Here is a 23,189-nt window from a genome sequence, read left to right as displayed (position 1 = left end):
TGTACAGAAAGAATGAACGGAGCGATATTAACACAACGTTTCTTATGAAGAATCGGGTGTCTGTAAAGGCAGCAGGTAATAGACATCAGATCACCAACTGATATGCTGGTTATGAGAAACTAGCAACTGTTGCAGAAGCCTGGCTAGCTAAAGCATTACTGGAGCAAATGCTAGCTTGCTGGTAGGGCAGACAGTTCTGTAGTCATCACCTCTGAGTCAGCAGCAGTGTCCCTTGGCATTGTTCTTGACAAGCTATACGGTGCACGAGAACACAGCAGGTTAGGTAAGTTTCCCAAGAGAGAATGGAGCGGCGGGGTAATCTTCGAGCCGTGGGCTGAAAGGCACTGGATGCTGATGGTTAATAACAGTACAGTTAATAGCATTCTCCTGGATTTACACCACCCCCAGGAGTAAGATGCTGGTTAGAGACATGTGGGTTTCTTCTCATTACGCCTCTCTCGGCTGCTTGGTGAAGTGTAGTGCCGGCTCTCTGACTGGCACCTGGGGATAGTCTTGATGTTGGAAATGCCCCATTATTAAAGTAATCGACTTTGAATAACGCTTCATGGGTGTACTGGCATGAAATGGACAAGTGTCTGCCCATCGCGTGTACACCGATCTCTTCCCCCTCCAGTCCCCAGAACGGAGCCCAGAAGTTACTGAAACTGTTACCGCCAGAAAGTCCTCCCTGCTTTGATGGTGGAAATAGCGCGGCTGTTTGCAAATCGATTTTAGAGACCCCTTTCCTAGGGAAGATTGTTTTAAATTAGCCATGACTGCAATCAGATTGCGTTTCTTGTCTCCCACATCTCGAGTCTAGGTCACTGAGGGGCTGCACTCTGGGGCGAGCGGCTGAAGCGGAGAAGTCCTGGCAGTCTGTCCCCTGCCGGGGATCGCTGCAACGGGGGCTTGGGCGCGGTGCCCCGGTGCTGTCGGGCAGTAACATAGCCAGCAAATATAGGAGCTCAGCTGTTCCGTGCGGCGTTTTGTTTGCAGTAGCTGAGCAGGCTAATATGTTGTTAAAGGGTCTTCGCTTGCGGTTGAAAAGTGGCTTTTCACTAATAAACAGGATGAGCGCGTTCTGGGTTACTTTGGTCGCTTGCCAGGTAGAGATCGCTTCTAACAGCATCCTCCTGCCATCAAGCAAAATATCTCCTCTCCCAAGGATTAATTATTCAACACCTTTAATGTATGGGGGGGGAGTTTCTTTTAATTCACTATTTTCATTACCTTGTGAGGCGAATTGTTCCTCTTTTGTGTCTCACACCTGGTTAGTTTATTTTGCTTTCTCTTCCTTCCTTCCTTCCTTCCTTCGCCAATCCTGTTCTCTCCTCCTCCCCTTTCATAGTCACCCCTGCAGTGCCTTTCCTTGATGATCTCCCGCCATGCCCAAACTCCGCCAGGGGCTGGTTAGCTGTCACTCGCCAGGCACTAGCGAGCCCCTGGAACCCCCTTTACTTACCTTGCAGCTATCGGGTCCTCTCTTTCAATCCCTTTTCCGTTTGCTTCCGTCACTAAGAACTTTCCCCCTCTGACAGCCTCCCCTTTTTTTGGCAAGACAGAGCCCCCCTCTCCTCTCTAGGATGACCAGATAGCAAATGTGAAAAATCGGGAGGGGGTGTAATAAGTGCCTATATTAAAAAAAAAAAACCCCAAAATCGGGACTCTCTCTATAAAATCGGGACATGTGGTCACCCTACCCCTCTCCTCTCCTCTGCCCAGAGGATGCTGTGGGTGGATCTGATAAAACAGCCTCTCCTTGAGATCTCTCTTCCCCCCCCCCCCCAACCCCCCGTGTCGCTTTCACACTCCTCCCCGCCGGCTGCAATTTATTCGTTAGGTGGAGAAGAGCAGGCAGTCCATTTGCTGCTGGGGCTGAGTGATGCACAGCTCCACCGCCAGGGGCAGAACCCCTTCCTGCACCAGCAGGCTCATTAGGAAATCGGCAGCTCCGCCAACCACCACGACCAAGCAAACCCTTTCCGCAACTTCCAGCTGCGAAATCCCGGCTCACCCAGCCCAGACGACCCCAGGCTGCAGCTCCTCCAGCACCGACTCGCCTACATGCGGCTGATGGGCACGCAATAAAACCCCAACCAGCCGGGCTCTGGCAAAGAAGAAAAGCCATCTCCTGCCACTGGTGAAGATCCCGCAGCCGGTGAAGAGTGTTAAGCATCGTGTTCTGAAGGCCATACCCTCTCGCCGAAAGTTTAGTGTCTCTCTGGAGAATCAGTAGCCTGGACATCCAGAGGCAGCACAATCAGTGGCCGTTTCTCATCGTGTCCCCCTGGAGGAAGGAAACTTACCAGTGCCTGGTTCTTGTCCTCTCTTTGAGTCAGTGGCTGAATAGGAGATCCAGGACAGGTCTTCATTGCAGCCCAGGGCACCACGAGACAGAGTTTGTCAATTCTCCCAGTTAGGGGAGAAGACACAACTCTGGCAGCAGGACTTTAAAATCTGCCCAGCTAAATGCAGGCAGCATCTGGTTAAGCAGAGCTACCACTACCGGGAGGTTGAGAGACAACAGCCCAGCACCATCTGAGCAGGTTCACTGCAATCTCTCTCTCCCTCTGTGTCTCTCCCTCTCCCTTTCCCTAGCATCATTATATCACCGCACTTAACAGAGAGTGAGCACAGAGCTGAGAAGCCCCAGACTATGGGTCAGCCCGACTGAGGAATTACGTGCTAAAAAGACTTTCTCAATTTACTGGAAAGCTTATTGTAATCATTTGAAAATAGCCTGGCCAGGAGTACTCTCAGCATCTAGACTCTAGGGGGGAAAATAGGATTATTGGAGGGGCAAAGATGCCTTTCACTGGGTGGATAGTAGGTTTTCTCCTCCTTTGTGAAGGTAAGTAGTTCTGAACTAATCACTCCAGGAAGTTTGTGGTGGTGGGTCATCAGGGCTGCTGGTGGCTGATTAGGATGGAAAAAAAAAACAACCTGCCCCCAAATATAAACAAGATAGAAATAAGTTTGATATCTTTGCTCCACGTTTTAGGCTCTAAAACTAAGTTACAGCAGATCTGTTTCCTTGTTCTCTAAATTTATGATGTGAAAGATGAATGAATATTAAAGTGTTTCTATTTTAAGGTTCTGAAAGATTATTCATTCTGTCCCCCCCCCCAAGCTTTTTACATCATCAAATTAAATTGGGTTTGGGTTGATAAATGAAAAGGATTGAAAGATGAAAAGTTATTGGCTCATAACATAGCTGATGCTTTCACAGCTGTTAAGTTTCTAAAGGCAAACAGAAAATCCCTTATATCTCTTTCCCATCCATATGGTCGTGTTTGCCAAAGTGTTTCTAATGTTTACTTGAATACATCAAAGTTGTTGTTTTGTAAAGAACTCCTTCAGTGCTCTCAGGGAGCCAGGGCACAGTTGAACACATTTGCCAAAAAAACACCTTTTAAAAAAAATAGATCACTGGTTGATTTAAAGGAGAAGGAAATGAGGTGTTATGTTTTGGTGGTTGTGATTTCCATCCAATGTATCACTTGTTCCTTATTATTGCTATCAAGCTAAATTTAATAATTATGATAAATTCATCCTTAGCATCTTAAATTGTTCTCAGAGAGACTTAAAGGCTGCATCTTTTTTCTCTATTTCTTACTCTAACATGAAGACCCTTTGACCCTGTTCCCTGCCCTTTTTATCTTCCTACATTATTGTAAACATCTACATGTCTTCAGATTTTTCCTATAGTTTTGTTAGTACCTAAAAACGAAGATTTCTGAGGGAAAAAAATGGGTGGAATGTGTTCACTGAGAGTCCAAAACCTCATGTAGCTTTTTATTTTTTTAAAAATAAATGCAATGGCTTGCACCGGACAGATCATTTTACTGTGAAAAGATTTAGACATTGTTGTATTTTAAATCTATGATATCTTTTTTTCTTTTAGCTTTTGTTAGTTCTGGCTAATCAATTTTCTTTACACTTGTGGTAAAGTTAGTAATATTCTAACCTGTCTTTTCTTTGTCTTGTTGGTATTTCCCATGTACGTGCTTTGGGTAATAGATCGTATAGTTCAGGTATTCATTTGAAAGTGGTTTTTTTATTGATCTCTATCCAAGTTGAATGAATAAACTCACTGACATTAATGTGATGGTGGACCAAATTGCGATGACATATAGCAAATGTTTGTGAAGTTTTGTGCTCAAGATTTTTCTGTGACTTCATGTATTTTACTCTTGCCTTCAATTTTTTTCCTATTTTTTTTTAAATATGTGTGTTTAAAACCATTTCCTCTTTAAATATCAAATCACCCTTTGGGTTTGTTTTTTTAAGTAAATCCATAAATAACTAATTTCTGGACTCATCTATAGCATGGAAGTAAGTGATCAGATTCTTTTATGTTGGCCTATTTGAATAAAATAGATTGCTGGTTACCACCTGTACATTAAGAGAAAGCTTAGTCAGGTTTGTTATTGCAAACATTAATGTTTGTTTTTGCCCTCCGTTTTGATTGATGTTCTTTGCTCCTTCATAAATACCCCAGGAAGGTTTGGGTGACTGACGCATTTTGAAGACTCTTGTTCAGAAAAACTGTCAATGCAATTTAGGGTAATTATATTCGTTGTGACTTAAGAAGTCTAGCATATTAGCAGTGTGAAATGGGTGTCTATGGCTAGAGCGAAAGCACTGTTTCACATTGTGCAACAGTGTGACATCAACTCCTATTTATGTCACTTTAAGCTAAGTTCATAGTGGTAAACACTTATGTCTCGGATGTATGAACAAATTTCTCATAAGTAACACAGGGAGCCTCAACCCATTTAGAAGCTGAAATGCCCCTGTCATGATGCTGTGTAAATTTTACACGTGCTGGGGGGCAGGAGTGGAAAACTGGTTAATTTCTCTCAGATTCGGTTGGAAAAGATAAGCACAGACACTATTCTACAATAAAGTGTTATATTTTTATCATGGGTGGTGAAGAAAGTGCATCTCCTATTACCTGTGTAAAAATTCAAGGCTATCAACACAAAGAAATAAGCTTTCACTCAATCCTCTTAGTGCATGTTTGAGTTATCCATAGCTTTGAGTGTCTGAAAGCTTAAATTTGTAGATGTTCAGTGAACACATGTGCACACTTGAATTGTTAACCCAAATATTTCTTTAATTTGAATAAAAATGTATTTTGCCAAGTGACTTGGGTTAACTAATCTGAGTGTCCTACTAGCAGAAGAGATTAGGATTGGTTCCCCTGTGTTTCTAGGCTTGGAAAAGTATGGAAGACCCTAGTTTAAAGCAGTTCTGAAACAGAAAAGATAGGATAACTGCTATTAATTGCATCACAGTAAACAATTGGCAAGGTGTGACTCTCTTGCAGGCATTGATATTGACATTGAATGGCCTAGAATTAAATAGCATAGGGATGATGATTCTCCACCCATTAGGACTTGTTTTTCTTCAGTGTCAGATAAGACAAAAGTAGGCATTTTTTTCATGTGTACGTTGTAAATATTTTCCAAAAGTTTTACAAGTCCACAGCTGTTTTGAGGCTATAGAATGTTCATATGCACGCTACATGATCAAGTTGCTCTGGGCTTTTTTGATTGGTTTCTAAAAGTTCCTCTTGAAGTGATTAATTGGGAAAATGGGACTTTCTTCAACTAAGGATACTCTGGGTTAATACCATAATTAGCCACTTCAGGTTCTCTCTTGTGTTGAATATAGTTTTTATTTCTAGAAGGAAATGGGCATCTTGATACTTATTGCCAATAGACAGATTAAGTTGTGCAAGCCTTGCATTGTAAACATGCCTCATGATAGAAAGAAAAAAATGCTGTGACATGGGAATACCACAGGTGGAAACAACGAAAGTTCTCTTGTGTACAAGCCATTTAAAACATAATTTGTTTTTTAGATTACTATGATATAAAACTACAGATGAATTTAATTGTTTTGGTATTCAGCTAAGGGCTGAGCTATACTCAATTGATTCTTATGTGCTGTTTTATGCTCTTAGATTTATTGTTAATGCTTTATTTTGACTGGCTGCAATTTATAGTAGATTCTGCTGAGCACAAACTTGTAGAGTGAGGACAGATCTTCATAAAACAACAGCTCAAAGAAGTGACACTTTTTCAACCAAAGTTCAGGTAATTTGGGTTATATTATATGTACTTCTTGGTAGGGGAAAAATGGGTTTTCCCTGTAGATGAATATCGGTAAGCTTCCTCTAAAAGGACCCAGTATACATTAACATCTTCAGTTCAAGGAAATGCTAATGAGATCGAACTACAGAGCAGATCATCAAGTGGCTCAAGGACCTTGACGCATATTTGGCTGCATGTCTGTGTGTGTGTGTGTGTGTGTGTTTCTCTCTTTTTTTGGCAGTCTGATGTTCAGGCAATATGTGATTTCCATTCTGATTTGTTTAGATTATAACCCTGACCATAGGGCAGGAGAAAATGGAATCTGGCCCCAAAAGAGTCATTTCAAAAAATCTTATTCATTCTTTTTTTTGAAAAGGAGATGAGAATGAAAAGGAAAGTTCAAAATGTCCTTGGTCCTAATTGCCAGAAATAACAACACTAATAGGACAGCCTGGCTTCTGCTTATCTCATCACTTTTTTCCTTACTCTCTTTCATGCCCTGTCCCCTCCCCTCTTCCAGGTTCTTCCCAAGCCATGTGATTACAGTGCACCATGGGTCCAGTGTTACTCCCAGTGGAGCCCCAGAGCCCTCTGCACATATGGATCTTTGAGCTCTATTGATGTTAGAGGTCCGTTTTGCACAGAGCTCATTGCAGGATCAGGGCATACATCAAGAAAGCAAAACTCCCATTAATTTCAGGGGGAAGCAGGTAAAGGGCTCTGTGTCCATCCAATCTAGCTGGACCTCTTCCCTCCCTCATTCATCTTTGGTCTCACATGCCTCAACTTTTTCCTCTTTCCAGTCCCAAAGAAAATGAACTTCTGCAAGGAATCCTACCAATTCCATCCCATTCCTTGTTCTCCCAATTCACTGTAAATTGTGTTCACATTTAAAAAAACATGGGTGACTAATAAATTGCACCTTAAATTTTGTAATCCATTCACATTGCTATCCATTCTTCTCTAGCTTTCTGCCCCAAATGGACATGTGCACACACATTTGCTACTCAGTGTGCTACTCTTCAGGGCAAGGACATTGTCTTCCTACCAGTCTGACGAGCACTGTCAATTAGTCTGTTTGGAGCCCGCTTGACAGTGCAATGACACTTCATTGATGGGTTTTGTCATGACTGCAAGCAAAGTTCCCATGAAGGAAATTAATAGGAAGGTTTTAAAAAAGACAATATCTCTATGTTTAAACACTGCATTCAATGGATTTTGATCAATAGAAAGGCTATTTGGAACGTTAACATGAGTAGTCAGTTCATATGACAACGTTGATCTTGTATCTGCATATTAGTGAATGGTGTCAGCATCCAATTTTCTATCTGTCGTATTACAATGGAAGATAATTTCACTTTTCTTTTTCCCTTCAAGTGAACATACTTTTCGTTAAAGGTGCTGGTCTGAAGATCTCTCATTCAAAGAATAGGTACATCTCTGGTAGCAACAGTGTAAGTGTACCCTGCCTCTTACCCTTTCTCTTGAGGGATTCCTGTAGGAGTGAAGAAGATTAGTTCATTTTCCATGCGCTCTAAATGGTTGGCATCTCTGTTCAGATTGCAACCTGCCCTGTTGCCACTTGTGACTGGAGGCTTTGAAAAGGCCTGAGATTGGTCCACAGATGCTGGATGGGTGGTAAATTCTTTGATTGCTTGATTTATTTATTTTTTTGCAACCTTAATAACATTCTTTGAACTTTATTAGTATGTGATATATATGTATATATAATGGTAGTATGTGATATTGTGAAAATAATCTGAAGGTAAGACTTCATACTCTTTCTCTTCCCCTCCCCAAACCTTTGTCCTTGGCTGCTCTGCTCCACCTACAACTGAAGCAGCAAATAAAGTATCTCATGGGTTAGGAAAATTCAATAATGTAGGAGGCCAGTATTCTCCATAGAGCTTTTCTGTGTAAAGTTCACTTACAGCCTATCTATGCACACAATGTGTAACACAGGCTTTCTGTAGTCAAATCCTGACCTTCAGTTCTCCAGTACTAGAATGGCCAACAGTGACATTTTCTGGCGACGGGTCTGAATCATTTGATTTTGGTTTTTTGAGGGTGACAGTTACTCTGCCTGATGTTGTTTATTTTTAATTGTGGTGATAATGCTGCACAACATAGCTGTGTTAGTGTAGACAAGGTCTGAAGTAACCAAGGTCGTTATTAGCAAGGGTTGTTGCATATTCAGAATGAGATACATTAGCAATGCTGTGGGGGGAATTTTCTAATTTTCTTGGTACTTGTTCATTGCTGTCTCTTGATTTGGCAGCTTCTGAGCATTAAAATCCACCAAGTTATTGTCCAGTTGTTTTCTCTAAACTGACTTCTTTTTAAACTCTCCATTTCTGAAAGGAAACATCAGAAGCATGTCAAGAATAAACATGGGTGCAGGAACAATAGTGGGAGTGCTAAGAGCTATTGAACCAAACTGTAAACCCTGTATATAATGGAAACCACTTCAAGCCCATGGATGCAGTAGCACCTCCCACACTCCTGGTTCCAGAATCTACGAGAATAAATACAGTACTTGCAATAGAAGAAACATGGTTTTGTGGTTCCTGTGCAGGGCTGAGGCTGGAGAGATTTGAGTTTAGTTACCCAGCTGTGCCACAGATTTGCTGTGTGACTTTGGATGAGTTATTGTGCCTCAGATTCACTTCTATAAAAAAGGAAAATAATATTCAATTTATCCATCTTGTCTAGAAGGTAAACTCAGGGACTGTGCAGCGCATGATATCCTGGGGTCTCAGTTGGGGACAGTAGGCTTTACTTGAATACAAACAATTGCTCTTGAGCTGTGCTTATATCTTTTTTTCCTGGAAGGAAAAAAAGTTTCCTCTTGAAATGGGTCTGTAAATAGGCTCAAAGTCTTTTAATCTGGAAAAGGTGCTGAGTAGAACGTCTGCAATGGAACACAAAAGCAGTCAACTTAATGAGAGGCCTTAAGGGGAAGTTACAGTGGTCACACACAGCAAGGAAATTAAAAAGTTTACTGAGTTAATCTTTTTAATAATGTCCAACTGAATTACCTTAGGAATCTGAGTAACTAAATCAGCTTTCTCTCCGATTGTACAAAGAAAATGGGTACGGTGCTTCTAATGGTTATCTAATGGCTTTTCAACTCGTGCATTTTCAACTCACCATTGCCCTGGAGCACCTCCCTTTTGCCTCCTACCCAAGCTCTGTTTCACAGACCCAAGCATGGCAAGAGGGTAGCCCTGCACTGTAGTAATTGTATCCTGTCAGTGGCCCACAGGAGCCACTGAAGCAGAGGCTATCCAGTCCTGTACCAAGGGCTGAACCTATCCCAGCAGCCCCTAAGTAGGGGTGGTGCAAGGCACCTCCATTCCATCCCTGTGTTAGTGCCAGTGCAGAGATGAATGTACCCCAACAAGTTTGGGAGCGCTGCTGTTCTTGACACCTCTTCCCTTCAGGGAGCTGTGTCCAAATATTAAAGAGAGCAGCCCTCTAGCTACATAATATTTTCTATCTTGTATACCTGTTCCCTTGCTCAGCATCTGCTGGTAGAGTGGTCACCTCTTCCACATAGTAATGCATTATTAATATCTCATTGCAAAGAGAAATGAGAATCAAAAAAGTGATCCATTTGCAAAAGCTGTAATTGAAAATGGCTTTAACGTAATCTTATGTCTCTTTTCAGTGCCAGCCATTGGGCCAAATTATGCTCTTTGTTCTACTGATGTAAATCCAGGACCAAGACATTGACTTTGCCCAGAAGTAACTGAGAGCAGAGTTTGGCTGAACAGAATGTAATGTCCAACTGTATTACATAAACTCTGGCTTGAAAGGGAAGCTACAGTGTGCTCAAATGTAGTCCATGACATCCATCTGTGCCCTTAAACAACAGGAGCCATTTGAAATGAATTATGTATGTTTGGATAGGGAGTATCCAATATAGAATGATTAATGTGTGCATTATGACAGTCAGTCATTTCAAAGGAGAAGCGGGTTAGAAATATGCATGCTCTAGGCCTGTAATAGGCTTCTTGCACAAAGAATAAAAATAGACACTGGCAAATTGATTGAAACTATTTTATAAATGAAATTTCTATTGTTATGTGGTCTACAGCATTTTAAGACAGGAGGGCACAGTTCCTGAAGTCTAAATACTGAGGGTGGAAAACCACTTTATAAAGCAAAGTCCTTTTTTCTAGTTTATAAAATTGCATAGGTCATATTCAGAATGTAATGTCACTACCAGCAGGGGAACAGGCTAATTTAAAAAACTTTTAATTTAAGGAGTATACTGAAATAATAGATCTTGACGAAGGGAGTTCTCTTTGCTCCTTGTCTGATGTACCTACCTGCAGTTGCACTGTGAGAACTAAAAGGGAAAAGAATCTTTTCAGAAGAAACTTCTAACTCCGTTAATAATACTAATATGTGGCACTTCTGTTGCGCCTCTTGTATCTGAATATTTGTGAAGTATTTTAATTAATTAACCTTTCTCACTTTTTGGTGATAGGTACTCTTAGAAGATATTTCAGGAAGGTATTTAAGGATGTTCTTTATTCCTAGTCACAGGGCCATCTCCAGCTTTTTTGCCGCCACAAGTGATGAAAAAGGAAAAAAAACAAAGATAGATCTGTGGCACTTCGGTGGCAGCTCTACCGTGCCGCTTCATTCTTCAGCGGCAATTTGGTGGCAGGTCCTTCTCTCCAAGAGGGACTGAGGGACCTGCTGCTGAAGACCCAGATGTGCCGCCCTTCTCCATTGGCCGCTCCAAGCACCTGCTTCCTGCGCTGGTGCCTGGAGCCGGTCCTACTTGTCAGCAGAGCATTTACGTGCATCCTTAAGTACTTCGGTGAATAGGACTCTTTTGCTGAATCAGTCCGTTCAAAACTCCAGGAGGTAAAATGATACACTCGAAGACCACAAAGAAACTCAGTGAAAGAATCTGGCATTGAATTCCTGATTCCAGATCCCACTCAATAACCTTGCTGCCAAAGTGGGCAAGACCTTGTGTGGAAAAAGTAAGATTTAAACAGCTCAAACTATCTTTGCTGAAGTTTCTCTGCCCACTGGTCACAGAGATTCAATAGTTCCAGAAGCAGCACTTTTTATCTCTCTGGGGATCAGGCTGACAAAGCACAGTGGGCACAGGATGGCAGATGGCACACAAGTTTAGTGCATCCAGCCTGGGAAAAAACATAGAATTGAAAAAACATGCTTCAATCTTTTACTCCACGAAGGCATGGAGAGTCGGGGGGAAATTGGCATGTTTCAGGCTCTTCAGCATGAATATATCTTAGTTAAGCAACAAAATAAGTGTGCAACTAATGCCATTGGCCAAGGTCTTCAAAAGTGACTAGTGATTTTTTTGGGAGTGCAATCTGAGACACCTTAAAGGGGCTGGAAGGTCAAAGTGCTGAGCACTCTCATCTGAAAAGCAAGCCCTAGTTTGACCAACTTTAAAATCATGGCCATTGTTGTTTCCAAGGCATAAGCAAAGATGAGTACTCTCACTCATAGACCTAATATTGCACCTTCTATTCCAATAGGTAGTTTTTACTCAAGCCCAGTTGACCACTCTAAGTAAGACATGGCAGGATTTGGTTCAAGGTCTTTGTATCAGCCTCCTGGTTCTTTTTTGAACTAGAGATATTTATAACTTATGGTGCAAAGCAAATGTTGTATTATTTAACATCATCTGTGCCGCTACTTAGGTGTATTTGAGTTATATAGTGCACACCATATTCTGTGTTATATTCCCAGAATAGCTCTGCAAACAGTATTGGATGCAAATACCAAGAACCTGATTGTCTCTTATTGATTGTGACCTATTCTTGGCAGGGACAGTTTATAACAATTTGGGCAACCTCTGGATGCTACTACAGTACAAAAAGCTGTTGCTGCTTATTTTCTGTGTACCTAGCCCGCCAATCTGGTTTGGGAGAAGGAATAGCAAGGATAGAGCATACCTGAGTTTTGATTTTGAGTGCATGGGTTTTCAAGTAATGGAAAAGAAAATGATTTTAGTGTGGAATTTTATTGCAGATTTTAATCTAACATCCCTGATGCATTCTGAACCAGAAAGTACCATAAACAGTTCTTCTTGCCTGGCTGTGCTAGGATGGCAGGACTCGTCCTAAATTGCTTAGTTATGAGTCTGTTTCAGGCATCCAGAGAGTTTTTAAACACTCCTTTGTTCTCAGTATGGAGTCTGAAAAATGTATGTAAGTGAAATGTAAGTGTTGCCAACTCAACAACAAATGACGTGACCTGAAGAGAATCAAGCTAGGGGATCTTAAAATCCCAACAAGAACAAAAATCCACATATATAATGGCTTTGTTCATAATCTAGGGGTTTCCAAGACACATGATGCTGGGGGAGAACAGGCTTTTTATATGTATTAGGTTTTGGTCTGAAATAATGCTCTGTTTTGAGATGTGTTCTACATCTAGGTGATAGGTGATTAAAGAAAGTAACTGAGTGTCAGGACTCCTAGATTCTATTCCTTGCCTCAGCCAGGTCACCGTGGGCTCTCAGTGTGCCTCAGTAACTTGCACAGTATTGAGTGGGGCTTTTTCCATAATGCCTTGGCTCTCGGAGCCATGTGATTGTGGGAATCTCTGTTTCCTTTTTATTGAAATAATAGATTCTAGCCTTTATGAGTATGCAGAAAAGATGGCCCAAGTATTCCATAAAGGCTGAAAAACAGAAAGCTAGTAAAAAGACCCCTTGAAATATAAACTCTGTGGATGCCTGATAGATATAACAATGAATGATTTTTAAGCTGGACTCATGACTTATTGGGGGCCTGACTCATGATATTTGAATACTTAGGATTGGCAGTGCTGCAGTTCACCCATAGGATAATAGTGATTTGAGGTCAAAAGGAGTTGAGGCTTGCTTGTTCGTAAAATGCTCTGTTAGTAAGAGATCTTTGACACAGGTTATTATAATACTTTCCTTATTAACATTGCACTCCTCTCTTGTGTTCGTGCCACAGTTGTGATCGCCAAAGTCTTTGGACTGGAAGCCCCGTCATTTATAACTGAGAGAACTGCTGGTAGGGGATTTTTTTTGCAGGCCCTTTGGAAGTCATGTTGCTACCTTGGTCTGAAAGATCGTGAATTTGTTGACCCTCAGAGCACATTGCAAAATCTGTCTTTTGCAGTAGGCTCTTGGGGAGGGTTGAGTTTGTGCTGGGACCGGGGGAAGGCATTTTTAAGGGAAGTTGAAATACTTCTTTGACCAGCTTGGGTGAATGGTGTTGCTATAGAGGGTGGAGTTCCCACTGAAGTTAGTTAATGGTTTGTACTTTTATAACTGATTGTATTTTTTAAAAGATCATAAAGTACCTAGAGCCTGAGATGGACACAGTTCTATATATCTAAACAGATAGATACGTACACATAATTAATCATCAACAGCCAATTAGCCTGGAGCCCCATCCCTTTAATGTTGAGCCAAGCTGCTGGAGTTTCCAGCTTCCAGAATGACCACTGGACTTTGCACTACATTTGTTTCATAGTCTTCCATGCCTTTCTAGAGAGCAATTCTTGTCACGTACTGAGCACTCTCAAAACCCATTGAGTTGGAACTTCGCATTGACGGAGTTCAATGCCTCTCCCACTGTCCTTATCATTAGGGCAGGGAACGCTGAAGGGCTTTACCATTAATCCTTGTAAATGAGACAGATTCCCCATATATTTCCTTAGCTTTGCTGCCCAGAACAATGCACAGACAGGGTGCGATGCGGTTAATTGGTAATATCTTTCTTTACCAGGGCCGCCCGGGGAGGAGGGGGCAATTTGCCCTAGGCCCCGGATCCCATAGGAGCCCCCACGAGAATATAGTATTTGATAGTATTGCAACATTTTTTTATGGAAGGGGCCCCCGAAATTGCTTTGCCCGAGGCCCCCTGAATCCTCTGGGAAGCCCTGTTCTTTACTTGCCATACCATGTCTGAGACTTTGAGGAAGGGAAGAGAGTTAGAATTTAGATCTACATCCTGAGATCAGTCATTTGATTGGATGTTAGATAATTTCTTGTTATCTTGAAAATCATAAAAAAATCAACGGTAGGAAAAGCCTTTTAGGATGTCTGTCAATAGCGCTCAACCCTTTCCATACCGCATCCTCTGCTCACCTTTCTGTGACCCCTTGTTTTGAGAACCCTGATGTAATTTATCCTCTTGCTAATGCAGAATTGTTCCCTACCAATGCAGGATGTTCGTGTGTGTGTGTATGTATATGTATTTTTTTTTTTCAATGCTCGGCTGGTTTTAAACTTCCCTAGCTTCTAGATTTCCTTTGGGAAGTCTGTTTCACAGGCTAATACACTTAATCGTTATACAGTTTCCCCTCTAATTCCGGGACACTCCAGAAGGAAGCACTTCATTTAAAATGCACTATGCTCTGTATAACAAGTATTTGAGCATGAGCTGCTTCCGAATTATTAGTAGGGGGAAGGCAGCATATGGGAAATGCTACAGATTTAATAAATCCACTGAGAAAGAAACAGAGGCTCTTGTTTTTTCTTCCCAAGGACTTACTGGAATCCTACTTTATTTTGATTTAAAGCTGAGCTGTTGTTGCATCACCTTTTCCTACAGCAGAACAACAGAAAGCCACAAACATGTGGAACTGCCATTGAAAGTGAAAGTGCTTAAGCACCTGGGCTGTGCTGTATGATTAAATTTCATATGTTCACTTCTCAGTGCAGACACTCTCATTACATGACTGTGTCATTACATGCCAGAATATCTGATTTTTAGGCACATGCTGTTGTCTGTAAAGATGCTTTTTAAAATTTAAGAGTTGCATAGCTCGTGGGTACCACTAGCCTTACAAAAGTGTTGCTATCATGGGTCTTAATTAATTAAAGAGATGATAGGAAATAGGGCTATTCATGCATACTTTACTTGGAATACTGTAGAATACCATTTTCCTCATCTAAAGATGTGCCCATACTTAAAAACAGCTTCCAATTATCACTGGGTATTACCAGGGCCGGCTTTAGGAAGTGTGGGGCCCAATTCGAACAGTTTCGATGGGGCCCCATCAGGGATGACTAAAAAAACCAAAACACACACATGTAAAGAAACACGTGGAGCTTGTACTCACTGGGCGGTGCTCTGAGTCTTCGCCGGCACTTCAGCGATGGGTCCTTCACTCGCTCCAGGTCTTTGGTGGCACTGAAGGACCCGCTGCTGAAGTGCCACCGAAGACCCAGAGCAAGCCAAGGATCCGCCACCAAAGTGCCGCCGAAGACCCGAAGCGCAGCCAGGTGAGTAAAAATTAAAAAGGCGCCTCTAGCCAGGGAAGGGATTCTCACTGGGTGCGGTGCCCTCTTAGGCGCGGGGCCCGATTCGGGGGAATTGGTGGAATAGGCCTAAAGCCGGCCCTGGGTATTACACATACACATGCACACACAGACACACACATGCACACAAACAAAATGTGGAACATAAACCCACCATTGATTTTTAAATCTAGCACGCAGAGTGCCCACACAACACCATTTTTTAAACATGGGCTCTCAATTTAGGTTGACCAAAAGCCCAAAGTTCTACCACTCTCCACTAAGGCTGTTTAAAGCTATGAACTTGGAAATCTAGTCAGCAGGAAAAAAGAATGAGTTGAACAACTAATTTCCAATATTAAACCAATTGGAGTTCACCCTACCTACCAGTTTGGGGGATTTGCAATCACATTTTTTATTCTTAAACTGCATGTCTGTGTGTCTCGCTCTCTCTGGTGTCAGACCTACATATACAGGAGAAAAGTCACTGACTATGCTGGGGAAATGCATGGAAATCTGGCCTTAGCACATGGTCAAATTCACTAAGTGTCTGCTAATGCGTTTAAGAAGGTTACAGTCTGTTCCAAGATAAATAAACGAAAACTCTAGTCCCTTCCAGATTTTAGATAACCTGTAACAATAGTAGATGTGTAATTTTTTTTTCTTTTTTTAAATAGTGGTCTCTTTTTAAATGAAATTACATTTGCTGCTGTACTTGCTGGAAAGCAACTGTATTGTAACAGCTTCACCCATCCCTTCTGCCACAATAATCTTCCCAAATGGGAACTAAATGTAAACCAATGCCGTGTTGAGTTGAAGTACAGCTGTGAATCAGATGGACTCTCCCATTTATCTCAGTGAGGCATAATTCTTAAGTCTAAAGATTATTTTCATGTCATCATTGCCAACTGTTGCATTGCTGATCATTTTAGCAGCACCATCCAGATATAGCACCTACCTATTAGAATATGAAGGATACAGTGGAAAAATGAAGGCATGGGGCAGTTGATTGCTGCCCAAGATTATTGGAATAGGGAATAAATTCAAGGCTTTCCCTCCCAAAAACCAGTTACTTCCTTCTCCTCAGATTTTGGGCAGGATTGGATATGTATCCAACTCTCTAATCCCAGAAGCCTCGATTGATTCCTGGGTAACAAAACTCCACCTTTCCCCTACCCAGATATCAAGACTTCCAGAATTTCCACAAAATATTTGATGCATTGGCAATATATTTGTAGCTTGTTGGCAAAGTGGAGGGAAGTCTAAAATAAAGTGAATACCAGTACATTAAAAATTAAATCCTATCTCAAAGACTACTCTGATCATATCGTTTTTCATGTCTAATTAAATAAAACCTCCATTATTATTTCGCTCAATTCTGCTGCAGCATATTCAGCCTGCTGCAGAAGAGCAGAACCTGGACTCCTTGCTGCCAAATGTAGAGTACACATATCACTGTATGTAAGTTTCCAAAACCTTCGCTTTCAACACTGGTGGAGGGCACCAGGTATAACAGCTCTTGTTAATGATGAATTCTCATGGTGCATGATGCCAAATCCATCAGTCAGTACTTTAACTGGTTTTGGATTATGCCCTCATAGAAGTCATTTGACTGAATGGGCTTTAGATCATGCCCTCTGTGGCCAAAACAAAGATACTGGGAATTGTACTAGACAATACATTTTTATGTTTGTTTACATATTCCTTCCCCAGCATCGTCCAAGCTGCTAAGCATTATGAATGTTGGTTTGCTGGTGCTACTAGATTGACTTCTTTTTTGGCTTAAAAATAATTCTCCATTCTGTTCAAAATTTCAGTTTTCTTTTACCTTTCCCAAAAAAGAACCTGAAATATATAACTTTAAAAATACAAATCATACAAAGCCAGGGAAATCTGAAAAGCAAAACACTTAACTCACTCTCTCCTCTTCCCCACAAACAAACCTTATGTTTGGTAAGAGCCAGATTGCAGAGTGACTGCAGTGTACTTGCTTATTGCATCATTGTAAAAAAAGGCAAAATATGCACCACACGTCTTAAAAATCTCAGTGAAAATGAAAAATTCTTCATTTAAAAAAAAACTTTTCAAATGGCTTTAAAATTAATTCAAAATTGAGTCTCCTTCCAAATGGTAAAGATGTGTTAGGGCCGCCTTACAGCTGCATATTTACTTATATTCTCTTTCTGTTCTGTTTGTACAGCACCTAGAACAATGGGCTCCTGGTCTGTGGCTGGGGCCCACAGGCACTGCCAGGGAGCTGGTCCTGCAGCAGTGTCAGTCTGTAGGCAACCAGATGAATGCAGCTGCCCTGGAGTAGGTCCCTGATTCCCTACACCATCTGATTGATTGGAAGAATCAGCAGACTGGCTCTTAAGCGTAGCAGCAGTTCAGGGGCTGCTTAAAGCATTTTTCCATGGCTACGATAGCGCCTACACCTGTTTGTTCCCAACCTTTCATGACACTTGTCAGGGTGTCCAGAAATGGGAGTCACTTTGTAACCTCCTCTCCCATCTCTAACAAGAGAAAGACTTGCTTGTGCTTAGCTAGGAGTCAGCTCCTTGACACCACCAGGCTCTTAGCCGCCCAGACGATCTCCTTCGGGCAATACTAGTCTTCTCTTTGCTTTGCAGGTTAACAAAAGATGCACCCTGTTCCCCAAGCCTCTTTTGAAGTGTTCCCCTGGGATATCCTGTCACTGGAAACTCACAAAAATATCAGGTGTGCTGGACAGCGTAGACACGGGGCTTGTTGGATTTAATTGTGAATCAGCTCTTATATAACAGGACTGAGATGTATTTATAGTGAAAACCATCAGAAGTTTATTATCAAAGATTAAGGTTTGAGATGGTCAGGATAATGGAAACGGAAAGGTTACCTGTACAACAAAATTATAACATGCTTCCTCAAGTGCAAATGTAATAGGCTTGTTTAAAGCAATCTGCCAGCGTTTCCAACCAAGATGGCAGGGATCCTTCTTTAATTAATGCAAAAGCACTATCCTTTTGCTTCCTCGGTGAAGGATAAATAGGTGTCCTTTTACCTTCTCCTTGTATCCCCCCCAATTTTTTTTTTTTTTTTTTGTCCCTAGAGTCAGGGATGATCTACACTGAAAAGCTACACTGGCATAGCTATGGAGAGTGAAAAATCCAAACTGAGAGATGTAGTTACGCCGACCTAGCCCCTAGCGTAGACAGTGCTAGGTCAACAGAAGAATTCTTCCATTGGCCCAGCTACTGCTAGGAGAGGTAGATTACCTTCAGTGATGAGATAATCCCTCCTGTTGATGTAGTGAGTGTCTACACTGAGGAGCTACAAGAGCTCAGCTACAGCACTGCAGTTGTTCTGCTGCAGCGTTTTCAGTGTAGATACAGCCTCGGGATGACACCCTCACGTTTATTCCCTGGTATTGACTTCACAGTGCCTTTATATGCAAACAGAACATCCACTGTGTTGGTTTACAATGCTTAATTTACATGTGTACTGAGGCAAACAGGTAAATATCCATCCTTTGTCTGGCAGAAACCTCGTTTGTTAATCCTGCCTTGAGTCAGACTTTAGGAATGTATTTTTATCTGACATACATAACTTTTTATGTAGTGTTTATACATAAATTTCACAATGATATTAATGATCAGTGAGATCTTGGCTTTCATTTAAGACCTCACATGGTATTCTTTATGGATAAATATGGTGAAAGCAGTGTGCTAGGTGTAGTGAGTTTGTCAGGCTTGTTGGAAGTCATTGTTACAGAACACGGAACCCTTTGCCAGCTGACAGCAATGGGCCTCTGTGTCACACCTTGTTCCAGTCCTGCCTTGCTTTGTTTCTGCTTTGGACCCAGCCCTGCTCCTGCCTGGCCTTGCTCCAGGGCATCCGGTTCTGGAATCTGGCCTCTAACACCAGTTCTGATCCTGGTCCAACTCCTGCTCTGACTACTGGGATGACTGCCCATGTCCTGGCCACTGAAGGTGGCACCACAATACAAATCATGAAATAGTAATGATGGCTGACTAATGCTTTCTCTGATGGACACTTATCAGTGCCATCAAACCTTTGTATGTTTTCTAAGTGGGAAGGAGAAATAACAGTTTCTCATCATATTGTCCCATCTCCCTAAATTTAGTAGCTGTGGCACTCCCCCCCCACCCCATCATCCTTGTGCTCAATATACAAGATGAATGAACTGTTCTGACTTTAATGATTCTTCTGGTTCTTACAGCAAACTGAGCTCAGGGGTAGTCTGCACTTTCAAATCTTCCCTGCCAATAGCTCAGGGTTTTTTAACTGCCCTTTCCCTGGTAGTGGAGATTATTCTATAGTGAGTTAAAGGGTAACTCATCATCTTGTGTGATGACAGGAAACATGGGGGAGCATAAAGGATAATGGCTAATTCAAAGCAGATTGTTCCACTCTGCCTCTGGAAATCCATCAGCCCCATTGAAACTCATGATTCAGTATTTCAGAACAAACTCTCAAAGCTCTCTCGCCCTTCTTCTGCCTCAATAAATTCTGTCTGTGAGAGGATGATGCAAGTGCCCTTGAACTCTGCTGACCCTCATTACTAGGGAGCAAATCACATATTATTCCAGCGTGGCATTCAGAAGCCTGAAGGATTTAGGGGATTAATCCAAAGAGCACTGTCTGCCTAAATGAGGATACAGGGTTGGTAACCAATAGGGTGATGTGAGAGGCTGTATGGCATTACCTGGAACTAGTTTCCTTGTCTCCAGCAACAGAGACCCCAAAGCGTGTCTGATTTGAAAGTTCACTCCCTGCAAGAACAGTTATCTCTGATCTGAGATCGGCCCCAGCTCCTGAGGCAGAAGGGCCAGGTGGAACAGCAGGTGAACTGAGCCTTGAGTAAACACCTTTGTTTGCTTTTTTCTGAAAACCAGCTGCCAAAAAGAACAAGGAAAATCTAACACAATAACAAGCTTATAGAACTAGATTTTAAAATCTGTATTCCTGAGTCGTTTCACAGAGGTGATTTTTCTTTTAGAGATGGATCAGAATCAGAGCCATTCGTCTAGCATTCCCATCCACCTCTCTCCGGTTCTGTCACATTCTCAACAGAATCTGAATCATCCTGGGTTGGTTTGTGATTCTGCTTTGTTGAAAAACCAAAAAACATGCCTGCAACAAAGTTTTAGGGGGAAAAAGCTACTTTGCATTGTCATTTTTTTCAAACAAAAAACCCCACCAGCTCTACTTCTGTTTTTCAACACTACCAGTGAGACAGGATCCAGCTATATCAGCAATTGTATCTCTTGACTTCCAAAGATAACTTCTCTTTTTTAGGACATATCTTGCAAAAATCAGGCTGAAACACGTGAGAATTTGGGATAAAAATGTTCTTTTTAAGAAGGCTTAACTATGAAATGACCTGTCTGAGGAGACTTGGCTCAACCAAAGACTAACTGCTTTTAGAGCAAACTGCAGAATGCTCCTTCTTAAATCTTTCCGTCCATACAGGATTTTTTTTTAAATTTGAAGTTAATGGCACCTAAACCCAGCAGGGCTTCCGAGAATTGGTGAGGTGTGAAGAACAGACTCTTCCATTTAGTCGAGTATGTTTCTTGCTGTGCAGAACTAATTTACTTAGGCAACATTTAGATATGACAGTGATGAGTGCTAGAGAAAATCCTAAGATTGTTTCTGCTAGGCAGTGATTATAATTATTCACAACTATAGATATACATCATCATTGTATCCGGGCTGTTTTTAATTTCCTGGGGACAATGCACCCTGTGGCACTTTTTCTTCATCAGGTCATCTGATTTATTCACAAACGGCTAGATCCTTGTATCTAAAACTTTGTTAATGTTCATTGTGTATGACGACAGGTGTACTTAATGTGTTAACGTGTGTGTCTGTGTACACATTTTAACATGCTGGCTATTTCCACAGCCCATCTCTATCAAGCAGATAAAGCAAACATTACAAGAAAAAAACCTCTGTACAAATAATGCATAGAGCAGCTTTTTAATTAAAGCGTTTCTGCTTTTTTATTACCACATGCAAGAGAGATTTATTGAATATGGGTTAGCAAATGCTAATGAAATAGACAAGTCTGAGGTGAAAACCTTATCACAACAGAGGTATGATGTTGGGAGAAGACGGGACAGCCAGTAATATGATGTTCTAGTAAGGCTGTACTTATTTTCTTACTATTTATTTTCCAAGCTGACATTTGTTTTATGATGAAGGCAGGAAAGTCTGGTGGACAGAGACTTAGCTTTACGCAATTAATTTTTTGACCAATGTAATTACTTAGTGTTGACCAAATTGACTGAATTACCTCGTGTTATTTTTGCCCTTATGAAGCAAAAATGTTACTTAGGAATCAAGCAGTTCTTAGACCCTGTTGTGATGGGTGATACAGGAAATAAAATAGTAATTCAGTAGCCAGGATTTAGGGCCTTTATTTGTAAGCAGAGTCTGGATGAGCTCTCCCCTGAGATCTAGTGGTGAGTTAAAGGGACTTTTGGGTTGCTGGACTTAAGACCCTGAGGGGAAAAGGACACTGCCCAACTTACTTGGGGGTGGGTCTTTTGCTCATGGTTTGTGTTTATGAGCCCTAGTTGTGGTGTTTTCCCAAATTAATGCTGAGTTAATTCCCTCCTTTTATTAAAAGCTTTTGCTACACTCAGACTCTGTGTTTGCGAGAGGGGAAGTATTGCCTCTTAGAGGCGCCCAAGGGATAGTGTGTAATTGTCCCAGGTCATTGAGTGAGGGCTCGAGCCGGTTTTGTATTGTACCTAGATACTGAACCCGGCCCTTGTTGCTGCTGGCTTCACCTGGCAGAAGGGTTACGTATTTTATTTAGGGAAAATTTACTTGCTTTTCTATGTAGTATTTTTGCATACTTAAAAACATACTGTACTGTTCAGATCATTAATACCGCCACATGTCACTTTCCTGTGGTCTTTTGAGTGGCAGTTTGTTTCCTATCTGAAGCAGTAACATCACCAAGATATGAGTTAAACAGATGGACTGGATATTTAGACAACAGTTTTAAGGCCTGAGACTCATAGTAGAGGAAATATCCAAGTTACCATGGAAAATGGTGTGGGTAAACAGATAACCCAGCCAGCTTGGTGTATGCAGGTGTACGTGAAGCAGAGGGAATCAAAGAAGGATATTATAGAGGCAGTGTCTGAATCTATTTTGTTACTGACTATTAGTACTAGGCTGCCATTCCAAACAAGTATTGAATGGAAGATTGAAGTTTGTTTAACACTATGAATTTTCCCATTGTAAAAGCCACAAAGACACAGAAGCTAAATTACTTTGGGTGAATCCTTGCCTAATTAAAGTCAATGGCAAAACTTCCATTCATTTCACTTGGCTTGTGTGATTAAATAGAGTTTCAGAAACCATGACAGGTTGGTCTTTATATGGTATCTGTGCATGTGCCCAGAATATAGATTGGTGCTTTCTATGACCTATATCTGCATTTAGACTCAGGGTGTAAAAAGAACAGTGAAATCTGGCTTAGAGAGGATATAGCAGTGCAAAGGTGCCATGTAAACAATGGATGTGACACTCACAAGGAGGATCCAGGCCAGGTCGTGGGCAGCTAGACCTAGTAGTCAGAGCCAGGGTCCAAAGTCACGGGTTGGGAGTCAAGAGTCAGCTGGATCAGGACACTGGGAGATCAGAAGCAGGAGACAAACTTAAGAGCAGAACCACAAATCAATAACCAAAATCAGACCAGGTCGGGTTACTGGGGGTCAAAGGCAGAAAACAAAGTGGAGGTCAGGAGTCAGAGTCAGGCTGAGTTGGGATACCAGGAGCGCCGAGGCAGG

The 23,189-nt window shown here is 41.6% G+C and overlaps 1 protein-coding gene across 1 annotated transcript in view; it reads left to right on the top strand.

Annotated features, from left to right (window-relative positions):
- The first annotated feature begins 2,521 nt into the window (after window positions 1-2,521).
- Window positions 2,522-23,189, top strand: part of RET (ret proto-oncogene) — a 116,171-nt gene continuing 95,503 nt past the window's right edge. The window contains exon 1 of the mRNA XM_030570942.1: window positions 2,522-2,851. Coding sequence (XP_030426802.1) covers window positions 2,806-2,851 — 46 coding nt within the window. The 5' untranslated portion in view covers window positions 2,522-2,805. The remainder of the gene's footprint in view (window positions 2,852-23,189) is intronic.

This window comes from Gopherus evgoodei, chromosome 7 (genome assembly GCF_007399415.2).
Source record: "Gopherus evgoodei ecotype Sinaloan lineage chromosome 7, rGopEvg1_v1.p, whole genome shotgun sequence".
Lineage (NCBI taxonomy): Eukaryota > Metazoa > Chordata > Testudines > Testudinidae > Gopherus > Gopherus evgoodei.
This window is presented reverse-complemented; position numbering and strand designations above follow the sequence as displayed.